At 34.0% G+C, this 20923-nt stretch overlaps 2 protein-coding genes across 12 annotated transcripts; both read left to right on the top strand.

The window, feature by feature from the left end:
- Window positions 1-5139, top strand: LOC137830083 (uncharacterized). 3 transcript variants are annotated; one of them, XM_068637209.1, is made up of 12 exons: window positions 1-160; window positions 261-347; window positions 1021-1221; window positions 1357-1481; window positions 1686-1807; window positions 1901-1983; window positions 2718-2870; window positions 3009-3152; window positions 3612-3794; window positions 3956-4050; window positions 4142-4239; window positions 4852-5139. In XM_068637209.1, the coding sequence occupies exons 1-12, from the start codon at window positions 158-160 to the stop codon at window positions 4953-4955; spliced, it is 1398 nt and encodes a 465-aa protein (XP_068493310.1). In that variant the 5' UTR covers window positions 1-157; the 3' UTR covers window positions 4956-5139. The 3 variants fall into 3 exon arrangements, with proteins under 3 accessions (XP_068493310.1, XP_068493311.1, XP_068493312.1); XM_068637210.1 differs by having other exon boundaries at window positions 261-351; XM_068637211.1 differs by having other exon boundaries at window positions 60-160; window positions 222-351.
- A 2689-nt stretch (window positions 5140-7828) lies between these two features.
- Window positions 7829-19089, top strand: LOC137830082 (protein SEMI-ROLLED LEAF 2). 9 transcript variants are annotated; one of them, XM_068637204.1, is made up of 22 exons: window positions 7839-8183; window positions 8659-8796; window positions 9324-9398; window positions 9508-9623; window positions 9787-9901; window positions 10499-10627; window positions 10780-10827; window positions 11194-11399; window positions 11515-11711; window positions 11922-12205; window positions 12311-12457; window positions 12719-13135; window positions 13241-13390; window positions 13877-13961; window positions 14063-14187; window positions 14340-14531; window positions 14610-14744; window positions 15028-15165; window positions 15594-15800; window positions 16196-16400; window positions 18372-18424; window positions 18640-19089. In XM_068637204.1, the coding sequence occupies exons 2-20, from the start codon at window positions 8662-8664 to the stop codon at window positions 16292-16294; spliced, it is 3000 nt and encodes a 999-aa protein (XP_068493305.1). In that variant the 5' UTR covers window positions 7839-8183; window positions 8659-8661; the 3' UTR covers window positions 16295-16400; window positions 18372-18424; window positions 18640-19089. The 9 variants fall into 9 exon arrangements, with proteins under 9 accessions (XP_068493303.1, XP_068493300.1, XP_068493305.1 ...); XM_068637206.1 differs by having other exon boundaries at window positions 7893-7952; XM_068637207.1 differs by lacking the exon at window positions 7839-8183 and adding an exon at window positions 8185-8369 and having other exon boundaries at window positions 18578-19089.
- The last annotated feature ends 1834 nt before the right edge of the window (window positions 19090-20923 follow it).

Here is a 20923-nt window from a genome sequence, read left to right as displayed (position 1 = left end):
AGGGTGATGGGCCGGCCCATACTCAATAATCTTAATTCGCGAAAGTTCTTTTCTGAAATCGTCACCTCCCACTTCGTCTTTGTTGCTGTGTGATTGAATAGTATAGTGTTCTTGCTGCATCTGCTGGGTCGCGTAAAGGGTTCTTCTTCAGCAAAGGATGGTATAGTCGCTTCCTCACGATGCTGTTTTAGCATTTTTCATATATTTTCTTCTAATTTCAGTTTTCTCCGCAACGTGTTTCTGTTGTCACATTTTAACAGGATTTCCAGGGATTCCTAAACGACTTGCAGGATTGGGAACTTTCTAGAAAGGATAAAACACAAACACTGAAGTCACAAAAGGAAAATGTTGGTAATTTTACCTTAACCTTCAAGATTTTCTCGTCCAACTGCGAAACGTTTGAGTATACTTATACATGCATTATGATTCTTCAATTCGGCCTTTTTATTATTCACGGTTTATTCCCCCTTTATTATTTTTTGTTGTTGTCGTGGATGGAATATGAATGTATATGTATCGTGAAGAACCATGACTTTTTTTTACCTTGTTTGACTACTTCGTCTTCTTTTCAAGTGGTCCAATTCAGTGATACTGTTTTCTAACCTATTGGGGATTTTCTTCTCTGTATGCGGAGGTTAGTAATGGGTTACATTTAGTTGTTTGCATATTTATAGTACAAAGGGAATGTGAACTCTGAATATGCTGTCTGAAATCAATGAACATTTATGAAAGAAAATAATTAATTTTGGGGTGTTCGAACAATGGGTTCAGATTACTAGCCGAAAGTTTGCACTTTTTATTCAGATGAATCTGATTTATTATGGCGTGTTATATTTTTGGAATGTTGGAAGCGTAATTTCTGTCCTAGGTTCTCTTAATTTTTCATGCTTTCTTGTGCTTAAATAGTCTTACGACGTGGAAAGGACCCCTTGATTTTGCTTATGTTGCATATCCTAAATATTTTGTGCTTGTGTGTGTGTGGACGAATTAATTCATCTTTGATGTGTTATATTCTGACAGCAATTCACAAAAGCTTCATCTTCTCGACTTACTGGATCTGTGGGTGTGGAGAAGGCATCAAAAGCAGATGCTATTTCTTTTGATCGTGCAAGAAATTCTCAAGGACTGTACGATTTATCCAAAATTAATGATCCTTTAAATCGGTTGCATGGTAGTTTTGTTCCTGAAGATGTTCCCGATGCTGCTTCCGAGAAAGATCTGGTAGGTTTTTTTTTCTTTCCCTCTGTATCAGTCTCCGGGTGACAGGGTAGGATTGATCTGTTCAGATATTGTATATTGATTTTAGTGTTGCTTTCCTGCACGATGCTGATTATTCAATCACTCTGTATCTTACAGGGTAATGAGTTTTTCAAGCAGAAGAAATTTAAGGAAGCTAGAGACTGCTATTCAAGGAGCATTGCCTTATCACCAACAGCTGTAGCATATGCAAATAGGGCAATGGCCAATATCAAGCTCAGAAGGCAAGCTTATGTTTCGTATTTAAAGAAGTCTGGCTTACCCATAAAGTGTTGGATTTTATCAATATTTGAATTTTGAATAAAAGAAAGTTAATTTTCCAATTAATGTGAATTGTTATTGGATCTATCAACCCAATGATTCTCTCGAAAGGAACTTCATTTTCTGAAGGTAATATGTTTTTTTCCTCACCTATTTTGTGTCAGTAGATTCCAAGAGGCTGAGGATGACTGCACAGAGGCTTTAGATCTTGATGATCGTTACATAAAAGCATACTCACGAAGAGCAACAGCTAGAAAAGAACTTGGAAAAATTAAAGAATCAATGGAGGGTGTGTTAATACTTGATCATTTCTCTTGTCTATTAACCACATATGTAACATTCTGATTTTGAATTCATTGAGTCTGAAATTTGCTAATCACAGATGCTGAATTTGCTTTGAGGTTGGAACCGAACAATCAAGAAATCAAGAAACAGTATGCTGATGCTAAATCTTTGTATGAGAAAGTAAGCACATCACTATTTCCAGTATTGTTATATGACTTACTATTTTTAATGAACATGCACTAAGTAGTGCCCATATAGGGTTGCGTGGAAATATTAGTTTTGAACTTGCGGTACATAACCAATAACCAGTTTACATACTGGCACTTACAGCAAACAAGAACGTAGAATTAGTAGTTGTTGACATATCATACAATCAAATGAATTGATGCCTTGAAGGAAGGTTATAAATGGTAGGGCCTTTGATTTATTAAAATCGGAACAGAGCAAGGAATTATGATGTTAACAAGACTTTAGAGATGGGATGAGGGGATGCTATACTTGAAGTAGTGATTTGTGAATGGAGATTCAAAAATTGAAATCATTATGAATGTAGAAGACTAGTCTTCTTGAAAAGAAAATACTTCTGCTTGAAAATCTAAGAGTAGATATAAGTATAACTGTTTCCCATTACTGACAGAAATCATTGATGCAAAATGGTTAAATTTCGTAGTCTGCTGTTTGTGAGCGCATATTATGCCCAGTTCATGTGGTCAATACTAGACATGGTTGGTAATGATAGACCTGCATATTCAAACACATGAGAAAGTTAGTTATAGAAAAAGAGTATATCAGAGACTAGAGTTTACAACACTGATTTATTAGCTACTTTAGTTTTGTGTCTATTTCCCCCACCCTAGGTTCTCTGCAGCATAGATTAATATTTTTTCTTTATTTTTTTAAAAATCTTTATTCAGGATATTCTTCATAAAGCATCAGGAGCTCTGAGAAGAACTGTACAGGGGACTAATAAAGTGGGAAAGTCAGATGAAAAAGTTAATGGAGGTAGCATCCACCCCATTTCACATGGTGCTCAAAAGTCCGGTCCAGCTGAAGTTAATCATAAAAAGGTACAAAACAGTAGAGTTTTCAATATCACATTTCAAGATAAATAGTTATGTTTATGGATGAGAGTGTTGAATAGTAATTTGTTTCTGCTTTTCATGTAAATGTAGTCCACCCTAAAGTTTGGTTATGTTTTTTGACAGGTTAATGAGCAGCAAGTACCTATTAAAGAATCACTTGTAACAGAGGAGGTTGATAGCAGGGACACAATAACCAGAAAAAGGCCTCAAGCACAAGGAGGTGATGATTCTAAGAAAAGTTTGAGTGCAAGTAACAGTTTGGAGCAGGTTACATATCTTAAAATCCTTCCTTCTTCTTGTCAAGTAATCTAGTTCCAGTGCATATCATAGTCCTGTTGGAAGCAATAATTATTCTTTCTTATCCTTAAAAACACAAAGAAATGTTTTTATGTTCTTCACGAGTTCTTATTTAAATATGAATTATCTACATTCTATTCTTTTGGATCTTTGTTAGAAACACTATGTAATTTTGCTACTTTATTTTTATACTCAGTAAGTAATAAAAATAAAATAACATTTAGGGTTTTTGGGCTTTTTAATGATGTATCCAATCATGGTATACTTTCAATTGCCATTTAGGTTTTACCTCTTCGATTTATGTGTGGGTATATTTACAGTCTTTTATTGTGCTTCTGCAATTTCGATGCTAGTAATTGTGCATAACTGCATATTCCTATTTTTATTCCCATTTTTCATGAATTTGTTGTCTTTGTTTTTTCTTAACAGAGAAATCACAGAATTATTAAGCCAGAATTTAAAGCATCTGTTCAACAGCTTGCTTCTCGTGCTGCTTCTAGAGCCATGGCTGAAGCTGCCAAAAACATAACACCACCAACCACTGCGTATGAATTTGAGGTCTCTTGGAGAGCATTGTCAGGTGATCTTGCTCTGCAGGCTCGTTTGTTAAAGGTGTACAACTTTTTCTTGTTCTTTTTTAATTTGATTATATTGTCAAAATCTAGCATATTTTGCATTGAATTATAAGAAGAGGTGCCATTTTATGCTTTAAATTTCTGGTGTTCAGTGCTCTGCTTCATGTTGTAACAAACTGTTTTTTTTTTGTATGTTAGGCTATATCTCCCCGTGAATTACCGAAAATATTCAAAAATGCCTTATCTTCTACCATACTTGTTGACATCATCAAGTGTCTTTCATCTTTTTTCACGTAAGTAGCCAACTACAAAAGAAAATATTATTTTATTGTTTTGAATTCTTTGTGAACTTTAATTATGATAGTGAATTTGCTCTTTTGGCAGTGAGGACATGGATCTGGTTGTCAGTTATATGGAGCATTTGATCAAAGTTCCAAGATTTGACATGATTGTACTGTGCCTTTCATCAACAAATAAGGATGGTACGTATTCTTTGTAATAGTTAAAAAAAATTTAAGTGTCTCTTTTGCCACGCCTTATGTTAAAGTTCTCAGAAGATAAACGAGGTAGAAGAAAGTTGAAAGATAAGTAGGTAGGCAGAAATGGTCTCTACTTTAAAGTATAAGATGGTTGGAGAAGAAAGGAACGAAGATACAAAATATGTTATGCCTTTTCAGCAGGAAAAACTAAAGGTTAACCCATTTGATAGTATTGTAAATGCAGTAGAAAATTCTGTAACTTAAATCAGACAACATATGATGGTTTGTGAGGATAAGCCAAAAGTAGTTGCGGATGCGTCAATGACTTTACATTTCTTAGCCAGATATCAGAGTTGTAATGTACAAGCAGATATATTCTTGTACTATAGTCGATCCTTTTAGCCTCTGGTCTCCTCCCTAAACCAAGAAGTGAAGATAAAATAAACGAGAGAAAATAATATTAGTTAGGGTCTGTGGTAGTAACTAACCTAATAAATCGTGGAGTATTATATCTTGTTGGTTGCAGAGTTGCTTAAATGGTACTTGCTATCTCAAACTAATGGTTATTGTTGCCAAGATTTTCAATCTTATTGAAGTTGGTTATATTTTGGGCAGACATACGCAAGATCTGGGATGAAGTGTTCAGAAGTAAGGCAACACCAATTGAATATGCAGAGATTCTAGACAACCTCCGATCAAAGTTCTGCCTTGGACAGTGACATCTTCACTTGTATTATTTATTGTTATTTTTCCTCGGTGGATCATCTCCCTTACGCAACCATCACTTGTAAATTATTATGCTATTGAAATTGAAATGTTTGAGCATTGTTGACGCTCGGTTCGATCCATCTTTAAAAATGGGAGGAAAAAGAAAGCTAAAATGTGTATGCTTGATGCTTAGAAGGGTCTACGTTTCAATATTTTTTCCCTTCAGGATTTGGGTATTTTAAAATGGGGAAACGTAAAGGAGGTATCCTAGTTGATAACGAGAAAATCAGCCGTTTATACTTTATTTCATTTATAAGTATGAATGTGTTGGGATATCGAATATTGATTTTATCAGTGACAAATATTGCTTATTTTACTCTTAAAACTGAGTTGCTTTAAAGGAGCTTACATTTCTTTGGTGTGAATCCGAGCTACTTAGAATGTGTTGGAGATTACTGTGAAAATTTAATTATTTTATTAATTGATTATATGTATAATCTATATTGTTATATAAAGAGATAAATTTTTATAATTGCTTTTGTTGTCATTTTTAACCTGATGATTTTACCTTTTATTAAATTAAAAACAACTTTTCTAAATATTGTCTTTTATATTGAGCCTATACACGGATTTGGATTTGAATTGTGTTTGTTGTGTTGAAAATAGACTAAAAAGAAAAGTAGGAAGAAAATAGACTAAAAATACAATTCCTTGGTTTGATGTACTGGAAATAGCCTGGCAAAAATTTCACAAAACTGAATACAAAGGGGAAGTAAATACTGAGTTGAAGTTGGTCAGGTGATGAACTGTGCTACTTTAGATATTTTATGTTATTATTTTACATTCTTTAATTTTATTTTATTTTTTACTGTTTTTTTCTTACCTGTCTGTTTCATTGTCTGTTACTTTAATGTACCAAATTCCAGAGGATGTTGATATTGTGGGTATTAATTGAATTGAGAATTGGTGTGGGTTGGATGATTGGATAGAATCATTGATGGAAAGAAAGTTTTGAAAGTAGTGTGTTAGGAGTGGGACCATTTGGTAGAAGGCTCTGTTAATGGTGTCTGGTTTATTTGTCTGATTTGAATAAAAAGTATTTAGCCCAGTCTAGATTTTGTGTGTTGGGTTATTATGGGACCCAATATGAGAGGCCCACAACATACTCATCAATGCATTAAACTCTGAGTGATGAAATCCCATATGGTGTCAGCCTTTGGACCCCAACCCCAACCCATGCACCACTTCCCCAACAATAACTTTCTTATTTCGTCAATGCTATATATATTTACTATCATCATTTGGAATTATAAAATCAGATCAACCTGAAAGAAGAGTGAATAGCTTTCAGAAAATAATTCAGTACCACTTTTTTTCAAATTTTTTTGCTAAACTATTAGTCAATAAGTTACTTTTATTGAAAAAATAATATGTTTTTTAATACAATCCAATATAGTCAGATTAATAAAATATGTCAATTTTTTTTGGTTAAATGACTTTTTTTAACACCAACTAAATATGCATTATTAGAAACATTCTTTAGTCTTAAGCAACTCAACGCATGAGATGTTCAATATTATTGTCGCGTGTTGCCGTGTGGTACGGTATAATACTATCTTCACCTTTATTCATCTTATTGCTTTTTATAGTTATAACATTTTCATCATGACGATAATTATGTACCATGATTACTGATTAGTTCTGATTTAAATGAAATGGCTGCAGCTAGAAAGTATTGAGTTCATAATTAATATAGTGAAAAAGATACCTTTTTCTATTAAAATATCTTTGTTGTACTAATGGTTGTTCTACTCAGGAACCTGTTACAAACGAATGAATAGTTTGAGCACTAAAACAATATTTCTATTTAGTTAGTTTTCACCTTTTATCACCAATTGAAAAACTTGTTTAAGTAAATTAGTACCAATACCTAATAAATAAATTTAGTTAGTAAGTTTCAGTCTTTCTTTGAGATATTTTTTAATGGTCGAAAATATCGAAGTGATTCCATACCAATAAATTTTTGACATTTTATATAATGAAGTCAATAAAGTATTTTTATCGAAAACTTAAGATAATAAGTATGAAAGTTTTTCCTTTATATTTTCATATTTAATGTGGGCTAAATTCCAATTTAAAATTCTAACTATTTAATTAAAATCAAGTTTAATAAAAAAAATCATATAAATTGACTAAGTCAAGTCCAATTATTTTGATTTGATAAAATAATAAGTATAGTGAAATGTGATCTAAGTTGGTGGGTCTAATCTCCAAAATAAACAAATGAAGATAGACCGTGTTCATGTGATTGCATCAAAGTGTGTAAGGCATAGCCCTTTCCAAAACAAGTCAAAGAATTCTTCGATGATTTTAATAAAAAAACACAATTAACAATTATTATAGTCTGAGGAAAAAAATGCATTCTTCTTTTTCCCTTTTCCTATTATATATTATATATATATATATATATATATATATATATATGTATTTATTCTCTTATGGACCTGGCAAAACCAAATTTGCCCCGCTATGTGCCAACATTTCAAATCATTAAAAGCAACGTGCTAATTTTTTTATAAATTTCAATACTTTTAAGGTTTCCAGAGACAACAAAAATTAAGTGTTGTATGACCAAAATAACGGTTCGCCTAAATAATAAATGAAATTATTAAAACTTATGCTTAAAATGCATTAGATAATAAATTAGAATTTATTTATATTCAAAGCAAAAACTACTTTCAGGTTTTTAATGAACATAATAGTTGTGATAATCGCAGAGATTATAAGTATTTAATTTGAATAAGTTGCGCGTGTTGTCCACTTACCGCTAAAATTTCCAACCAGTAGCTTCAAAATAAAGTTGAATAGAAAAAATTAATGAGAACAGTTTCCACAAGCGTGCAGTGAGAGTGTTTAAATTTTTGTCCAACAACGATTTTAAATAGAGTTCTTGTTGTGGTGTGTCTTTTGGAACTTCTTCTGACACTGTTTGAAAACGCAGAGCATAGGTACATAGCTTTTACAGCAAAAGAAAAAGAAAAAGGAAAATGAATTTGTGTTCAACCTGACACAATCACGTGATCTTCCGCATCCAATCCAACACACAAACACGACATAGTCTCACCTTAACTTGTCTTCGCCCACGCGCCATCTTTGTTTTCTGTTCGCTGTAGTTCTTTCTTACTGTTTACTCTTCTTCTCTTCATTGTCCTCACTTCTGCTCCCAGATCTTGAGTGAGGTGCTGCTTTTGTTGTCTCTCTTCTCTCTAACTTTTCATTGTTGCTTTCCATCTTCTTTGGAGTTATCTGGAACATGGTGGTTGTTGTTCTGGTTATTAATTGCTAGCACTGGCAAATTTTTGGTGTGGTTGGTTTCCTTCTTTACACACAGTGTGCTTGTTTCTGCTCTGTTTATTCTTTTCTTGGTGGGTTGGTTTCCTCTTGTTTGTGCTTTTTTGAAAAGCAGGGCATGTTTGTTGCTGTTTATTGTGTAAATGGTTTTGGTTTCAGTGTGCTTCCATTTTTTGGCTTTCGGGTTTTACTGAGTTTGTATTTTAGATCCTGGCTTTATTCTAGTTTTCTTTGTTTTTGTTTGACTTTTTTTTTGGGTTGACTAATTAGGGCTTTTTGGTTTTTTCTGGTTAATTTTGGATTTTTTTGTCGGGTATTTTAGCTTGGTTTGCTTACATTTTGCTCTCGTGTTTGGAATTGCAGGCAATGGGTGTCATCTCTAGGAAGATCTTCCCAGCATGTGGGAACATGTGTGTTTGCTGTCCTGCTTTGAGGTCAAGATCACGCCAGCCGGTCAAAAGATACAGAAAACTGCTTGCTGATATATTCCCTAAGTCCCCTGTTAGTGTCTTATCTTATCACACTCTTTTTCCTCCAAAAAAATGAAAGTAGTAACCTCTTTGAACTTCTTTGTTCACCACCATTGCAGCTGGTTTAGCCAATGGCTCATTTTTCTCCAGTATGACCACTTACGAAACAAATATATTGTAGAATCTAGCATTCACAGATTCATTATATATACCCATTGGAATGAGAAAATTATTGTTTCCCTTATCTGAAGCATACAAATTGAGCCATCTTGTTACTTCTGTACATTGTTGCTATGGGTTATTGTTTGGACAAAACTTTTGAAACTCCAATTCTGATTGGATAATGGCACCAAAAGCACCTAAGGAAACCTTATTGTTTTCAGTTATCCCTTATTCTAATGCAAAAAAAAAAAAAAATTTGTGATCATCAAAAACTCAGAATGTTTGTAGGCGAATCAATATAGTTTATTCTATGGCAATGTCTTTTGACTATACATTCATTTGTACATGAAGTAGAAATCCAGTCACTGTATTCATGTTTCAACTAACTCTTGTCAGGATGAGCCTCCAAGTGACAGGAAGATCATCAAATTATGTGAATATGCTGCAAAAAACCCTTTCCGGATTCCAAAGGTATTTTATTATTCTATTTTGCATGTGTATTTGTCAGTCCTTTTATAAACAAAGAGAAAATCAGGAAGGATCCATTGTTGAAGTTCACTATTTCTGCTCTTTCTGCTAGATTGCAAAATATCTCGAAGAAAGGTGCTCCAGAGAACTAAAATCTGAGCACATCAAAATGGTCAATATTATAATGGAATCCTTCAACAAGTTGCTTTCCATTTGTAAGGTGCAGATGTAAGTTTCTCATGATTAATTAGCATGTTTCCACATTATCAAACAATTGATATGTTATGGATTCTTTCCATTAATTTATTATAATAATGATATTCATATCTACTGGCTAGTTTTTTTGTGATTCATCTTTAAAAGATTCTTGTCTACCTCTTGCATATTACAGAGCATATTTCGCTGTTGATGTACTTAATGTAATTTCGGAGATCTTGAGCTATTCTAAGGATGAGACCATCCAGACACTTGGTTGCCAGTGCTTATCAAGGTTCATCTACTGTCAGGTGAATTATACAATCCAACAACCCTAAGATACGTGTATGGCTGCTTGCATTTGTTGTTTGTGCATGATATGATTGTAATTGGGTGGGATCAATGTTTACCTGGATTTATTTACTTTTACACAGAAAAAACTAGACGCAATGTCTATGTATACAACTAAAATTTAGTGTGTATTCATTCTGGTGATTTTCAAAAGTGTGTTGACAATTTTTAAAATGTTTCATGTTAAGAATATGGTTGGAATACTCCTAATAAGACTTGGTCAATCATCCTTTCCTGAGCTTACTTTTGGGAGTGAGTTAAGCCTAACCTCTATTTCTTGTATGGTAATAAAACCTGATAGTCTTAATCTCAGGTGGCGCGGTGTGAGGGGGTGTATTAACATGTCCCATGCTTTTGATGCACTTGAACTAGTTTTTGCTAGTGTGCTAGGCTTTGTCTGTTTTTAATGATAACTATAGTCCTTCCTTGGGTATTACATTTGGTCTCTCTAATAAAGTTTAATTGATTGGTTTCTCCTACTACTTTCTTCCAAACTATAAATAAGCTGATGTGAATTTGTGATGCATATTCATGCTTTTGACACAACGACAAGACAGGTGGATTCTACGTATACATATAACATAGAAAAGTTGGTGCGGAAAGTATCCATGCTATCACGGGATCATGGTGAAGCAAGTGAAAAGCGCTGCTTGAGGGCATCAAGCTTGCAGTGCCTTTCAGCAATGGTAATTTGTGGCTCATTTTGATTTTTTTTTGTGCTCATGATGTTTTACATTTAAGTTCATTGGCCGCTAATTGCTTTCCAATATTTTTTTTCACATTAAAATCCGTGGTTGCGGCACGTTGATCATTAACTGACTTCCTTTACTCTTGGCAGGTTTGGTTTATGGCTGAATTTTCACACATTTTTGTAGATTTTGATGAGGTACTTATAAAATTAAAGATGCTTCACATTGAAACCATTCTGGTGTTTTAATTCATGAAAAGGCACATTTCCAATTAATAATAATGAGGCGAAAATATGATAAAATAATTTTCTGGGTGGAGAAGATATCTGTGACTCTTACCCATCCAAGGTTTTGTGATGCTTTCAATTTCATGTCTAAAAGATAATAAACCCATTTTTCATGAAAGTTTGATGTTTTCGCTAGTGGGAGAGTAGGAATTAAACCCAGCAAGCATGCTACTAGAATATTGTATTTTCTCTGATCAATAAATGCTTTTGAATTTTGCATTGTGAATTTGTTTGTCTCTACCGTCAGATAGTGTTACTCATTTGTTCAAAATGTAGATTGTTCATACCACTTTAGATAACTGTGAGTGGAGTAGACAAAATGAAGAGGCTGATGTCAGGGCAGAGACACATCATAATTGGGTGGATGAGGTTATCCGGTGTGAAGGTCGGAGTGGTTCAGTTATTGGCACTAATGACAATCGATCTAGTTGCTTGATCATACAGCCGCGACCAGAAATAAAGGATCCTTCCCTTTTGACTAGGTATATGTTATTCAAGAGTTTATATCAGTGTAGGTCATTTATATATGTGGTACTCTGTCTATTACACTTCTTTTAATCACTCTTTGGTTCCCTTTTTAATTTATTTTGATTATAGAGAAGAAATTGAAAAACCAGAAATATGGGCTCAGATATGTATTCAGAGAATGGTTGAATTAGCCAAGGAAAGCACTACTATGCGTCGTGTGCTGGATCCAATGTTCGTCTACTTTGACTTTAGACAACATTGGGCTCCTGAGAAAGGGTTAGCAATGATAGTTTTATCCAGGATGGCCTACTTCATGGAGAACTCGGGTACTATTCCTCTCCACTTTTGACACAATCACTTTTCAGAAAGAGATCAACCAGTGGATATGTTGTCAAATTTCATGTTTTACCATTAAAAACATTTGGACATTATTTTGAAACTGCAATGAGCCGTGGGCAATACTATATGAGTGTCTTTTATAGAATCTTCTATTCTTGTTCCATAATAATGTTTTTCTTCTCACCTTTTTTCAACAGGGAATCAACGCTTTATTTTGGCTTCTGTGATACATCATCTGGACCACAAAAATGTCATGAATGATCCTCAACTTAAGACTTGTGTTGTACAGGTTGCCACATCTTTAGCTATGCAAATTAGATCTGGGAGGGGCTTGGCAGAGGTTGGTTTTGTTGGTGACCTTTGCAGACATCTTAGGAAAAGCCTCCAAGCTTCCAGTGAATTTGTTGGGGAGCAAGAGTTGAACTTAAATATCTCACTTCAAAATTCTATTGAGGACTGCTTACTAGAAATTGCCAATGGGGTAGGCTCATGAATGCCCCCTCCCTGTTCCAAAAAAACACTTAATTTGGTCATTGCATTTCAATTCAACAGCTACTAAACTACTTTTTTTTCCTTCATTGGTCAGGTCACTGATGCCCAGCCACTTTTTGACCTGATGGCGATTAGCCTAGAAAATATTCAATCTGGTGTTGTTGGTAGAGCTACCATTGGATCTTTGATCATCCTTGCTCGTGCAGTCACCTTAGCATTAACTCGTTTACAGTCACAGCAGGTGAGAGAAGCTTGTTGATCCAATATTGTTTATAGCAAATTATGTCCACTGCAAATTGAAGTTGGAATATCTAGTGTCATAGTTTACAAAATATGATTATATATACCACTAAAGTTTTACATGTTAGGGAGGGGGACAAGGGGCATTGTCTTGATTATACTTTGAAATTCGAACAGATAAACCTTTTTTCCTTTTGTTTATTTGGGGAATATTGGAATACTGAATAGATCTGTTTGATCAATTTTTCGTGCTTCCTTCTAGGGATTTCCTGAAGCTCTTTTTGTGCAACTCCTAAAAGTAATGTTGCATTCAGATGTGGAGGCTCGTGTCGGAGCACACCTTATATTTTGCATTCTTCTTTTTCCAAGTTCCTTCCATACACATGAAATTTCCTCTCTGCGGTCAAGATATCTAGATCAACACAACAAAAGGCATTCTCATACTGCTTCTGTGTCTGCATCTGCTTCAATCACAGCTTTACTTGAAAAACTCCGCAGAAATAGGGATAGCACCAAGGCAGAAAATCATGGGAATACTGTTCATGATGGTGTCTGCCAAGAAAGGGATATTGTAGCAGAAGACTGGAAGCAGGGATGTGGCTTAAAGAATTCCCCTAACTTTTACAAACTCAGTTCTATCATTGATAGGGCTACAGGATCACCTAGTTTGACTGACACGGTAAGTAATTAATTGGTTTCGTTCAATAGGTTTTGTTAATTGTGGTTATTTCTACCTAGTAAAATGTTATTATCTACTAAGTTTTGGTATTGAATGGGCTCTCAGGAATCATATGTTATGAAACTAACAGAAGATCAAATGGCGCAACTTCTTTCTGCCTTTTGGGTTCAAGCCAATCTTCCTGATAATTTACCTTCAAATATTGAAGCTATAGCTCATTCATTCATATTGACACTAATAGTTTTACGCATAAAGGTATGTATTTGTATTACTCTGTATCTTTGTCATTTTTTGTATCCCAGTAGTTTCTTCTATGTTGAATTTCTGCTTCTGGATAGATCATGCATGGTGAATTGAGTTTGTTTGAGTTCCCAATAAAAGTTAATCTTCAATATAGAAAAATAGCAGTAAGTGTAATTTACTGAATTATCTGTGACTTTGACTCTGACTTTGGTAAAAAAATAATGTCAAAGCTTCTATCAAACTTTACAAATTTGTTGAACTTGTCATCTTAAATTATTTTCTCTTCAAATTTAGTCCGGTCCACTGGTATTATGTTAACACTGGCTGATTGTGCCCTGCCTTATAGGTGAATATATCTATGCTTTTGCCCTCGGCTAATATTGAGTTCTCATTTTCATAGTAAACTGAATATAATCACAATCTTCACTGCACTTTCTGCCATCTACTTCCATATATATTATACTGGTTGTTAAAAAAATTCCAATTTCAATGTTGCAGAACCTGAAAGACAGAGATAACCTAGTGATCCGATTTTTCCAGCTTCCTCTATCTCTCTGGACTATGTTGTTGGACCAAAATAATGGTATGACATTCATTTTTCCATATGTAGACTATTTATAATTTTAAATACTTATAAATTTTAAAGAAAAAAATTATGTGAAACTGTTGTACCCATTCTGGCAGGAATGATGCCCCCAGCTTGTCAGAGATCTGTATTTGTGTTGTCTGCTGGCATGCTGGTATTTGCCTGCAAAATATTTCAGATTCATGATGTGAATGAAGTTTTTGCGTCATTGCCATTGTCTGATGTGAGTAACTGATGTGGTTCTGATGCTACACTATTTAATGCCTGTTAGAGGAATTCTGCACTGATTTTGATGGTATAGAAAGCCATTATTTTTATGCACAATCTGAACTATGTATCTTGATTCTTGACAACTACCTACTTTTTTATAACTAGGTTGATCCTTTCTTGAGTATCGATGATGATTATCAAGTATATGCTAAGATCAATGTGGATGTGAGAGAATATGGTACTGCAGCTGATAATCAATTAGCCTGTTCAATATTATCAGAGTTACAGAACAAAATACGAGAATGTCACCAGACCATAAAGGATGCTTTGGTTCATAATTTATCTAGCGTTACTGAGGTATTACATTATATGCAGGGATCATATTTTGTTCATAACCCCCCATTCTCACTTTCTTGTGTTTTCCTGTTTCTTAAGCTGGATGCAGATGAACTGGCTTCGCTACTGTCAGAGACATTCAAGCCTGATGAAGAATTTGTGTTTGGTCCACAGTCAATGCTTGATCAAAATCAAATAATTTTTCATTCCCAGGAGTCACTGTCATTTGATGGGGTATGTTATTTCTGAGTTTGTGCTTGATGCCAGTAGATATAGTGTGTTTATGTGCGCACGCATATAGAAATAGTGCAAAATGTGTTCCAAGACATTATATTTTATAGCTAAAAAATGTCATAGGCCATGTCTTGGCATCATGGGTTTGACTGTTTGGCCCTTTCTAGGAATGCTGACTGAAAGCTTCCTGGCTAATAAAGAAAGTGACTTTTATTTCTGAACATATGAAAAGGAAGTTTAATACCAATCTATTGATATGTTTGGTTTTTTCCCGAGTATGCAGGATTTTCCCTTAAATTCAGCAGGTGAAGATGACACAATCAGTGAAGCATCTGTCTCTGACCTTTCTCGATTTATTCCAAAGATGCCTGTATCCCCTTCCGCACCTCATGTTATCAGCATTGGACAACTTATGGAATCGGTACATTCTTTGTCTTGCATGTGTGTATAAGGCATTTTTGTGTGTTCCTGCCTTTCTCCCCAATTCAGGATGAAAGGGGAGAGAGTGGCTAGCATTTTGAATTAAAAAGGAAAAAGTATCATTGAGGGTACTATTTCTATGTACGTTGCCTATGTCATGACAAACAACTAAGAAACCATCTCACTTTCTATTCTCTTTTCTTTCTTTGTACCTTCTTCCCTTTACTTTCCCATATGAACCAAACAGTGTAGGTGTGGAGTGGGGCGAGTTTAAGTGAAATGCTTTGAAGTTAATATCCCATAGTTTATCTTTCATGCCTATTTATTTTGTCAATGTACGCAAAATGCAAATGGAATTGGAATTGTGCTTTTGATTGCTACGCATGATTACTGTTCCTACAAGCTCAACAATCTATGCACTGTTTGTAGGCTTTAGAGGTAGCCGGGCAAGTGGCAGGAACAGCTGTCTCCACTTCGCCCCTACCATACAACACCATGGCTAGCCAGTGTGAATCACTTGGGACATTTGCAAGGAAGAAGCTTTCAAATTGGCTGGCCTTTGAGAATCATTACACCCAAGCAGCTGATAAATCGTTTCTGGCAATTGCTGATGTTAGAAACTCAGCACTTGAAAAGGTTTGTTCTGATAATACTGGATAGTGCAATCATTATTTGTCATGATTCCACTTAGTTTAGAAAGGGTAAAGAATGTTTTTGGTTCCTCTAAAATTTTTAAGGTTTGATATTATTAGTTCCTCTAAAATATTTTGTCTATTTTTAGTCTCTAATTTAAAAATCCCTTTCATCACTTTATTGAAGCGTTGTCTAAACCACTTGAAGGATTCTAAGTTATGCATTTCAAAAATTAGAGGGAACAAAAAATTTGAGAGAGATTGAAATCAAATTTTGAAAAAGTTTAGATGTACCAAAAATATATTTTGTGCTATTAGAAAACACTGAGTTCTGTTAAAAATAAATCCAACTCTTTAAATGCAGTCTTGACATTGTTATACTTGTTACTACTTTTGTAGGTAGGAAATGGTGATGGGTATGGCCAACTGGCAAGGGACCCCATGAGGCTACCTCCTGCTAGCCCCTTTGACAATTTCCTCAAGGCTGCTGGGTGTTAGATAGGTGTTCCATGCTTACATCGTCTGTTGTGTATAGTTCTAACGTTAAATGCTCTTCCAGACATGAGTTTCTAGGATCTGAATCGGTCCTTGTTAGGACTAGTAGGTAAATCCCAGTACTTTGACTTCAGTGATATATATAATTGTAGAAAGACAAATTCTATCTACTCTTTATGTGGGAGCCAACATGCTTGTCCTACACACTGTTTTGGAGTCAATTGCACTGCAACTTGCTATTTTGTGTAAATCCAGTGATTAATGCACTGCAACACTCTCGTGGGTACTACCTGTTCGTGGAGGGGTATTATTGGTTGCACGTGTTCCCCAAGTCAAAATCTGCCACAGTGCATACATAAAGAAGATCAGGATCATGTGCAGTTTGCGATTCTAAAGTTCACTTTTCTTTTTCTTTCAAACTTTTATGCAGTAGACACATGTAATTTTAAACAATTTTCAATTTGGAATTTGTAAAATTACATGTGTTATCGCTGTAATCTTTTGAAAGATTGACATTAAATCAGCTCTTTTAAAGGTCTGTTACCAAATGATTGTTTTTGCAACATTTACTTTTTACAACTTTTGAAAGATGATATTATGCAATTTGAAAGGATTAAACTAACAGTTTTTCTCTGTTGAGTGGAGGAAAACCTTAAATGTTGTATCAATCAGTTACTAATTAATTTAGGCAAGTGTGGTGCAATTTCCTTCTTTGCTTGTGAATTGTGAACTCACAGTACAGGAGCACTGCAGTTACTCCTACCACCATATTCTGCTGAAACTTCTATTTTTAGAGTTGTATTTCTGTTCTCTTGTATTCCTCCTAATAGGGAAAAATCAGTAATTAGTTACTGATTTTAAAACTAAGCAAATATAAGAGCACATATAACCTTTTTAAAACTAAGCAAATAACTATTTAAAATTTGAACAGTGAACAGTACTTATGTGAACTGAGATGAGTCAATATGGAATGGTGGGTTTAGATATTGTTGCTAATACACATGTTGAGCAGTGTATCAACGTTTTATTGAATAAAAGTGTATATCTTTTTAAAGTGGTCCTGCATGGAAATGAAATAATTTATTTATTTTGTCATCTTGTATCATTCCATTCATGGAATTATTGCTTCCACATCCGATATGGGATAAATGCCAAAAGAAGAATGGATGAGAAAGTTGTGATTCCAAGAGGGAGATCTCGGATAAGGAGGGAAGTGAAGTGGTGGGTAACAAAAAACTAAATAATGAAAATGCAAGCCAACATAGAGAAAAGGGAGAATATATTGATGAAGGGTAAAGCAAGAACACAAAATATAGAAAGGAAAAGAAGTTTATGGTGCAAGGGACCTACCTAGTAGACATCATTAACGAGGGATGCCAACCAAAAACAAATGATTGAAAAGTTGTCAGGTCCATCTCCATGAATGGGGTTTCTATAAACTGTTCCTCACTCCTCTGTCTTCCAAGCCAAACCTTCACTTAGCTCCCCACCATGTCTTTTCTGTTCGGATCGCAGTGCTGCCATCTATCTAACTGTACTACCATTCCTCTTAGTTTTTGTTTATATATATGACTTGTTACCATTTCAACTTTTGAAGAATTTCACTTCAACACTATGTAACCTAGAATCAATTCCATGGTCAAAATTAACTCTATAAATATGTTACAGAAATCTTGGATTTGTTATTTATTTTTCTAAGGAGTCACATATTGGCTTGAACATCATAGGTGATTTTGTGTGAAAGAACCTAGGCATGGAAATCAATATTGTGGTTTTTGATAAGTTTTGATCATTATCTATCCCTATTTATATTTATATAGGTTGTTGTTTATTTATTACGTTGCTTTGTTTTTCATTTTCACCCGTTTACTTTAGACCGTCTATTCTTTGTAAAGATAGTATGTGTACCCTTTGTAAAAATAGATTGTCTATCCTTTATATACTATTGACCATCTAGTGGTTTTTTTTCCTTATTTGTTTCTTTTCTCTCTTCTCTTGTTCTTTTATTCCACTGGTTTTATGCTTTGTTTTTTGGTTCACTTGATTTTCTGTTGTTGTAATTTTTTTCTCCTTGGCATAGAGCACAACTCAGATCATCCATGGGTGTCATCTTCCAATATGGTATCAGAGCAGGTTAGATCTCGCTTTGCTTCTGTCAATTTTTCTTTTCTTTTCTTGTTATCAAGATTGTTTCTTGCTCTTCTTTTATTCATTTTTGTTATATCATGAACAATATCACCATGAATGTTTCTCAAAACCCATCAAGTCCTTATTATCTTCATCTAGGTGAAAATCCTGTAATAATTTTGGTTAGTCCACAACTCACTGGGAAAAATTATCATTTATAGAGTAGAGCCATGAAATGTGCGTTACTATCAGAAAACAAGTTCAAGTTTGTAGATGGCAGCACAATGCTTCTAGAACAAAATGCACCTCTTTATGAAGCATAGGAAAGATGTAACGTGATGATAATCTCATGGATCACTCCTGCAGTCAGTCTTCAAATAGCACAAAGCACGATATACATTCATTATGCAACAAATATTTGGGAGGATATAAGAAAAAGACTCTCCAATGGAGATCTTTTTAGGATTTCAGACATCCTTCAAGAAATACATTCAATGAAGCAAGGAGAGAGAAACATTTCTAAGTTCTTCACAGATTTTGAAGATATTATGGGAGGAGCTTGAATCTTTAAGGTCGATGCCACAATGTGTTTATGAAGTTAAATGCACTTGTGATTTGATTAAAATTGTTGTTAAATATAAAGATTATGGATATGTGTTTTGCTTCTTAAAGGGTCTTGATGATACTTACACTATTGACAAAACACAAGTTCTTCTTTTAAACCCGTTGTCCGATATTAACAAAGTATTTAACAAGAAAGATAGTTAAACAGAACTGAAGTCATTGAAAACAAGTCTTTTATCAATGTTGTTAGTAATTAAACCAAATGGAAACAAGAGAAGACGAGTTGGAAACCACAAGGCAGATGTAGAGGTCGAAATCCAAATTATGGGAAACAATGCTCAATCTGTCATAAGATGAACCATACTACTTAAGAATGTTTTTCAAAACATGGATTCTCACCATGGTACAACCAAAAATATGAATGTGTTGCAAATGTTATCATGAACGAGACCAAAACTAGCACTTAAAATATGAAGATGAATGATAACTACCAGGTTCAACAAATTTTTAAATTGATTCAATAATCTAAATGAGATTCAATACACAACGCAAATAGTCTTACCAGTGAATCTACTTTAAGAAAAACTAAGAGAAAAGTATAAAAAAATCGAAAACTATTAGATTCTTGATATTGGAGCTACAGATCATGTTAGATATTCTATACATAATTTTGCTAGTTTCTATGGAATAAAACCTATACATGTGAAATACATGTTGTATAGTGTATCATGGATTCTCTTAATTGCACGCTAATTTTTTTTCTTATGAGAATTGTATCATTCGAGACATTGTTACATTGAGGATGATTGAATTGACTAACTTGCATGATGATGTCTACATCCTACAAGAAAATGAGAAAAAAGTGTACATAAATCTTGTTAATTCAATTTCTGAAAGACAAAAGAAGGGATATCAAAATGAGAATATTTGGCACTTCAGACTAGGACATCCTTCTAACTAAATTTTATATTACATAAATAATTATTTTTCTGCTAGACAACATAAACTCATTTTCACACAAAATTATACTCGCTCACTAAATATATTTGATTAATTCATGTTGATATTTTAGGACCTTTTGACATTTCATTTATACATGAACATATATATTTTCTAACTGTTGTTTGTGACTACAATCGTTAAGTTGGATTTTTCTTATAAAAATAAATTTGAAACTAGGAAAGCTTTGTCCAACTTTGTTAATCTCATACATAATCATTTTGATATTAGAAGATGTTTACATGCTTCCTCCTCTAAGTATGGAAGTCCCTAAACCAGGTTAGGTATGAAAATTAACCAAATCATTGTATGGTTTAAAACAGGCTAGTGGGTAATGGTTTTCCAAATTATCATCTTTCCTCAAAACCATTGGTTTTATTCAATCTAATGTTGATTATTCCATGTTTATTAAAAGAATATCCAATTTTTTCACTGCCTTGCTCGTATATGTGGATAGCATAATACTTGCAAGAAACTTCATGACTACCATGCAATGTGTCACACAACAATTGAATGATACCTTTAAAGTTAAAGATTTAGGAAAGCTTAAGTACTTTCTTGGGTTTGAAGTTACACAATCTGGTAACGGAATACATGTTTCGCAAAGAAAGTATATTCTTGATGTTCTTGAAGATATTTGATTGCTTGCAATAAAATCCCGCTCTACATTTATGGTCAAGAAGGAACTCCTTTGCAAGACATAACTTCATATCAATGTATTATTTATATATAACCAATACAAGACTTGACATAAGTTATTCTATCCAATTTTTAGTTGGTTTTCTCGTACACCCATATTACATCATTATCATGTTGTCCAACATGTTCTTCGTCATGTAAAAAATGTTACAGTTTGTCTTTCAACCCAAGAGTTTTAGTGACTCTTAATGAGCAACTTGTCTAGAGACTAAACAATCAATCACATGTTTTTGTTTTTTTCTC

Source organism: Phaseolus vulgaris, chromosome 7 (assembly GCF_000499845.2).
Source record: "Phaseolus vulgaris cultivar G19833 chromosome 7, P. vulgaris v2.0, whole genome shotgun sequence".
In the NCBI taxonomy this organism is placed as follows: Eukaryota; Viridiplantae; Streptophyta; class Magnoliopsida; order Fabales; family Fabaceae; genus Phaseolus; species Phaseolus vulgaris.
Note: the sequence above shows the minus strand (reverse complement) of the source record. Positions and strands in the feature narration are given on the sequence as shown.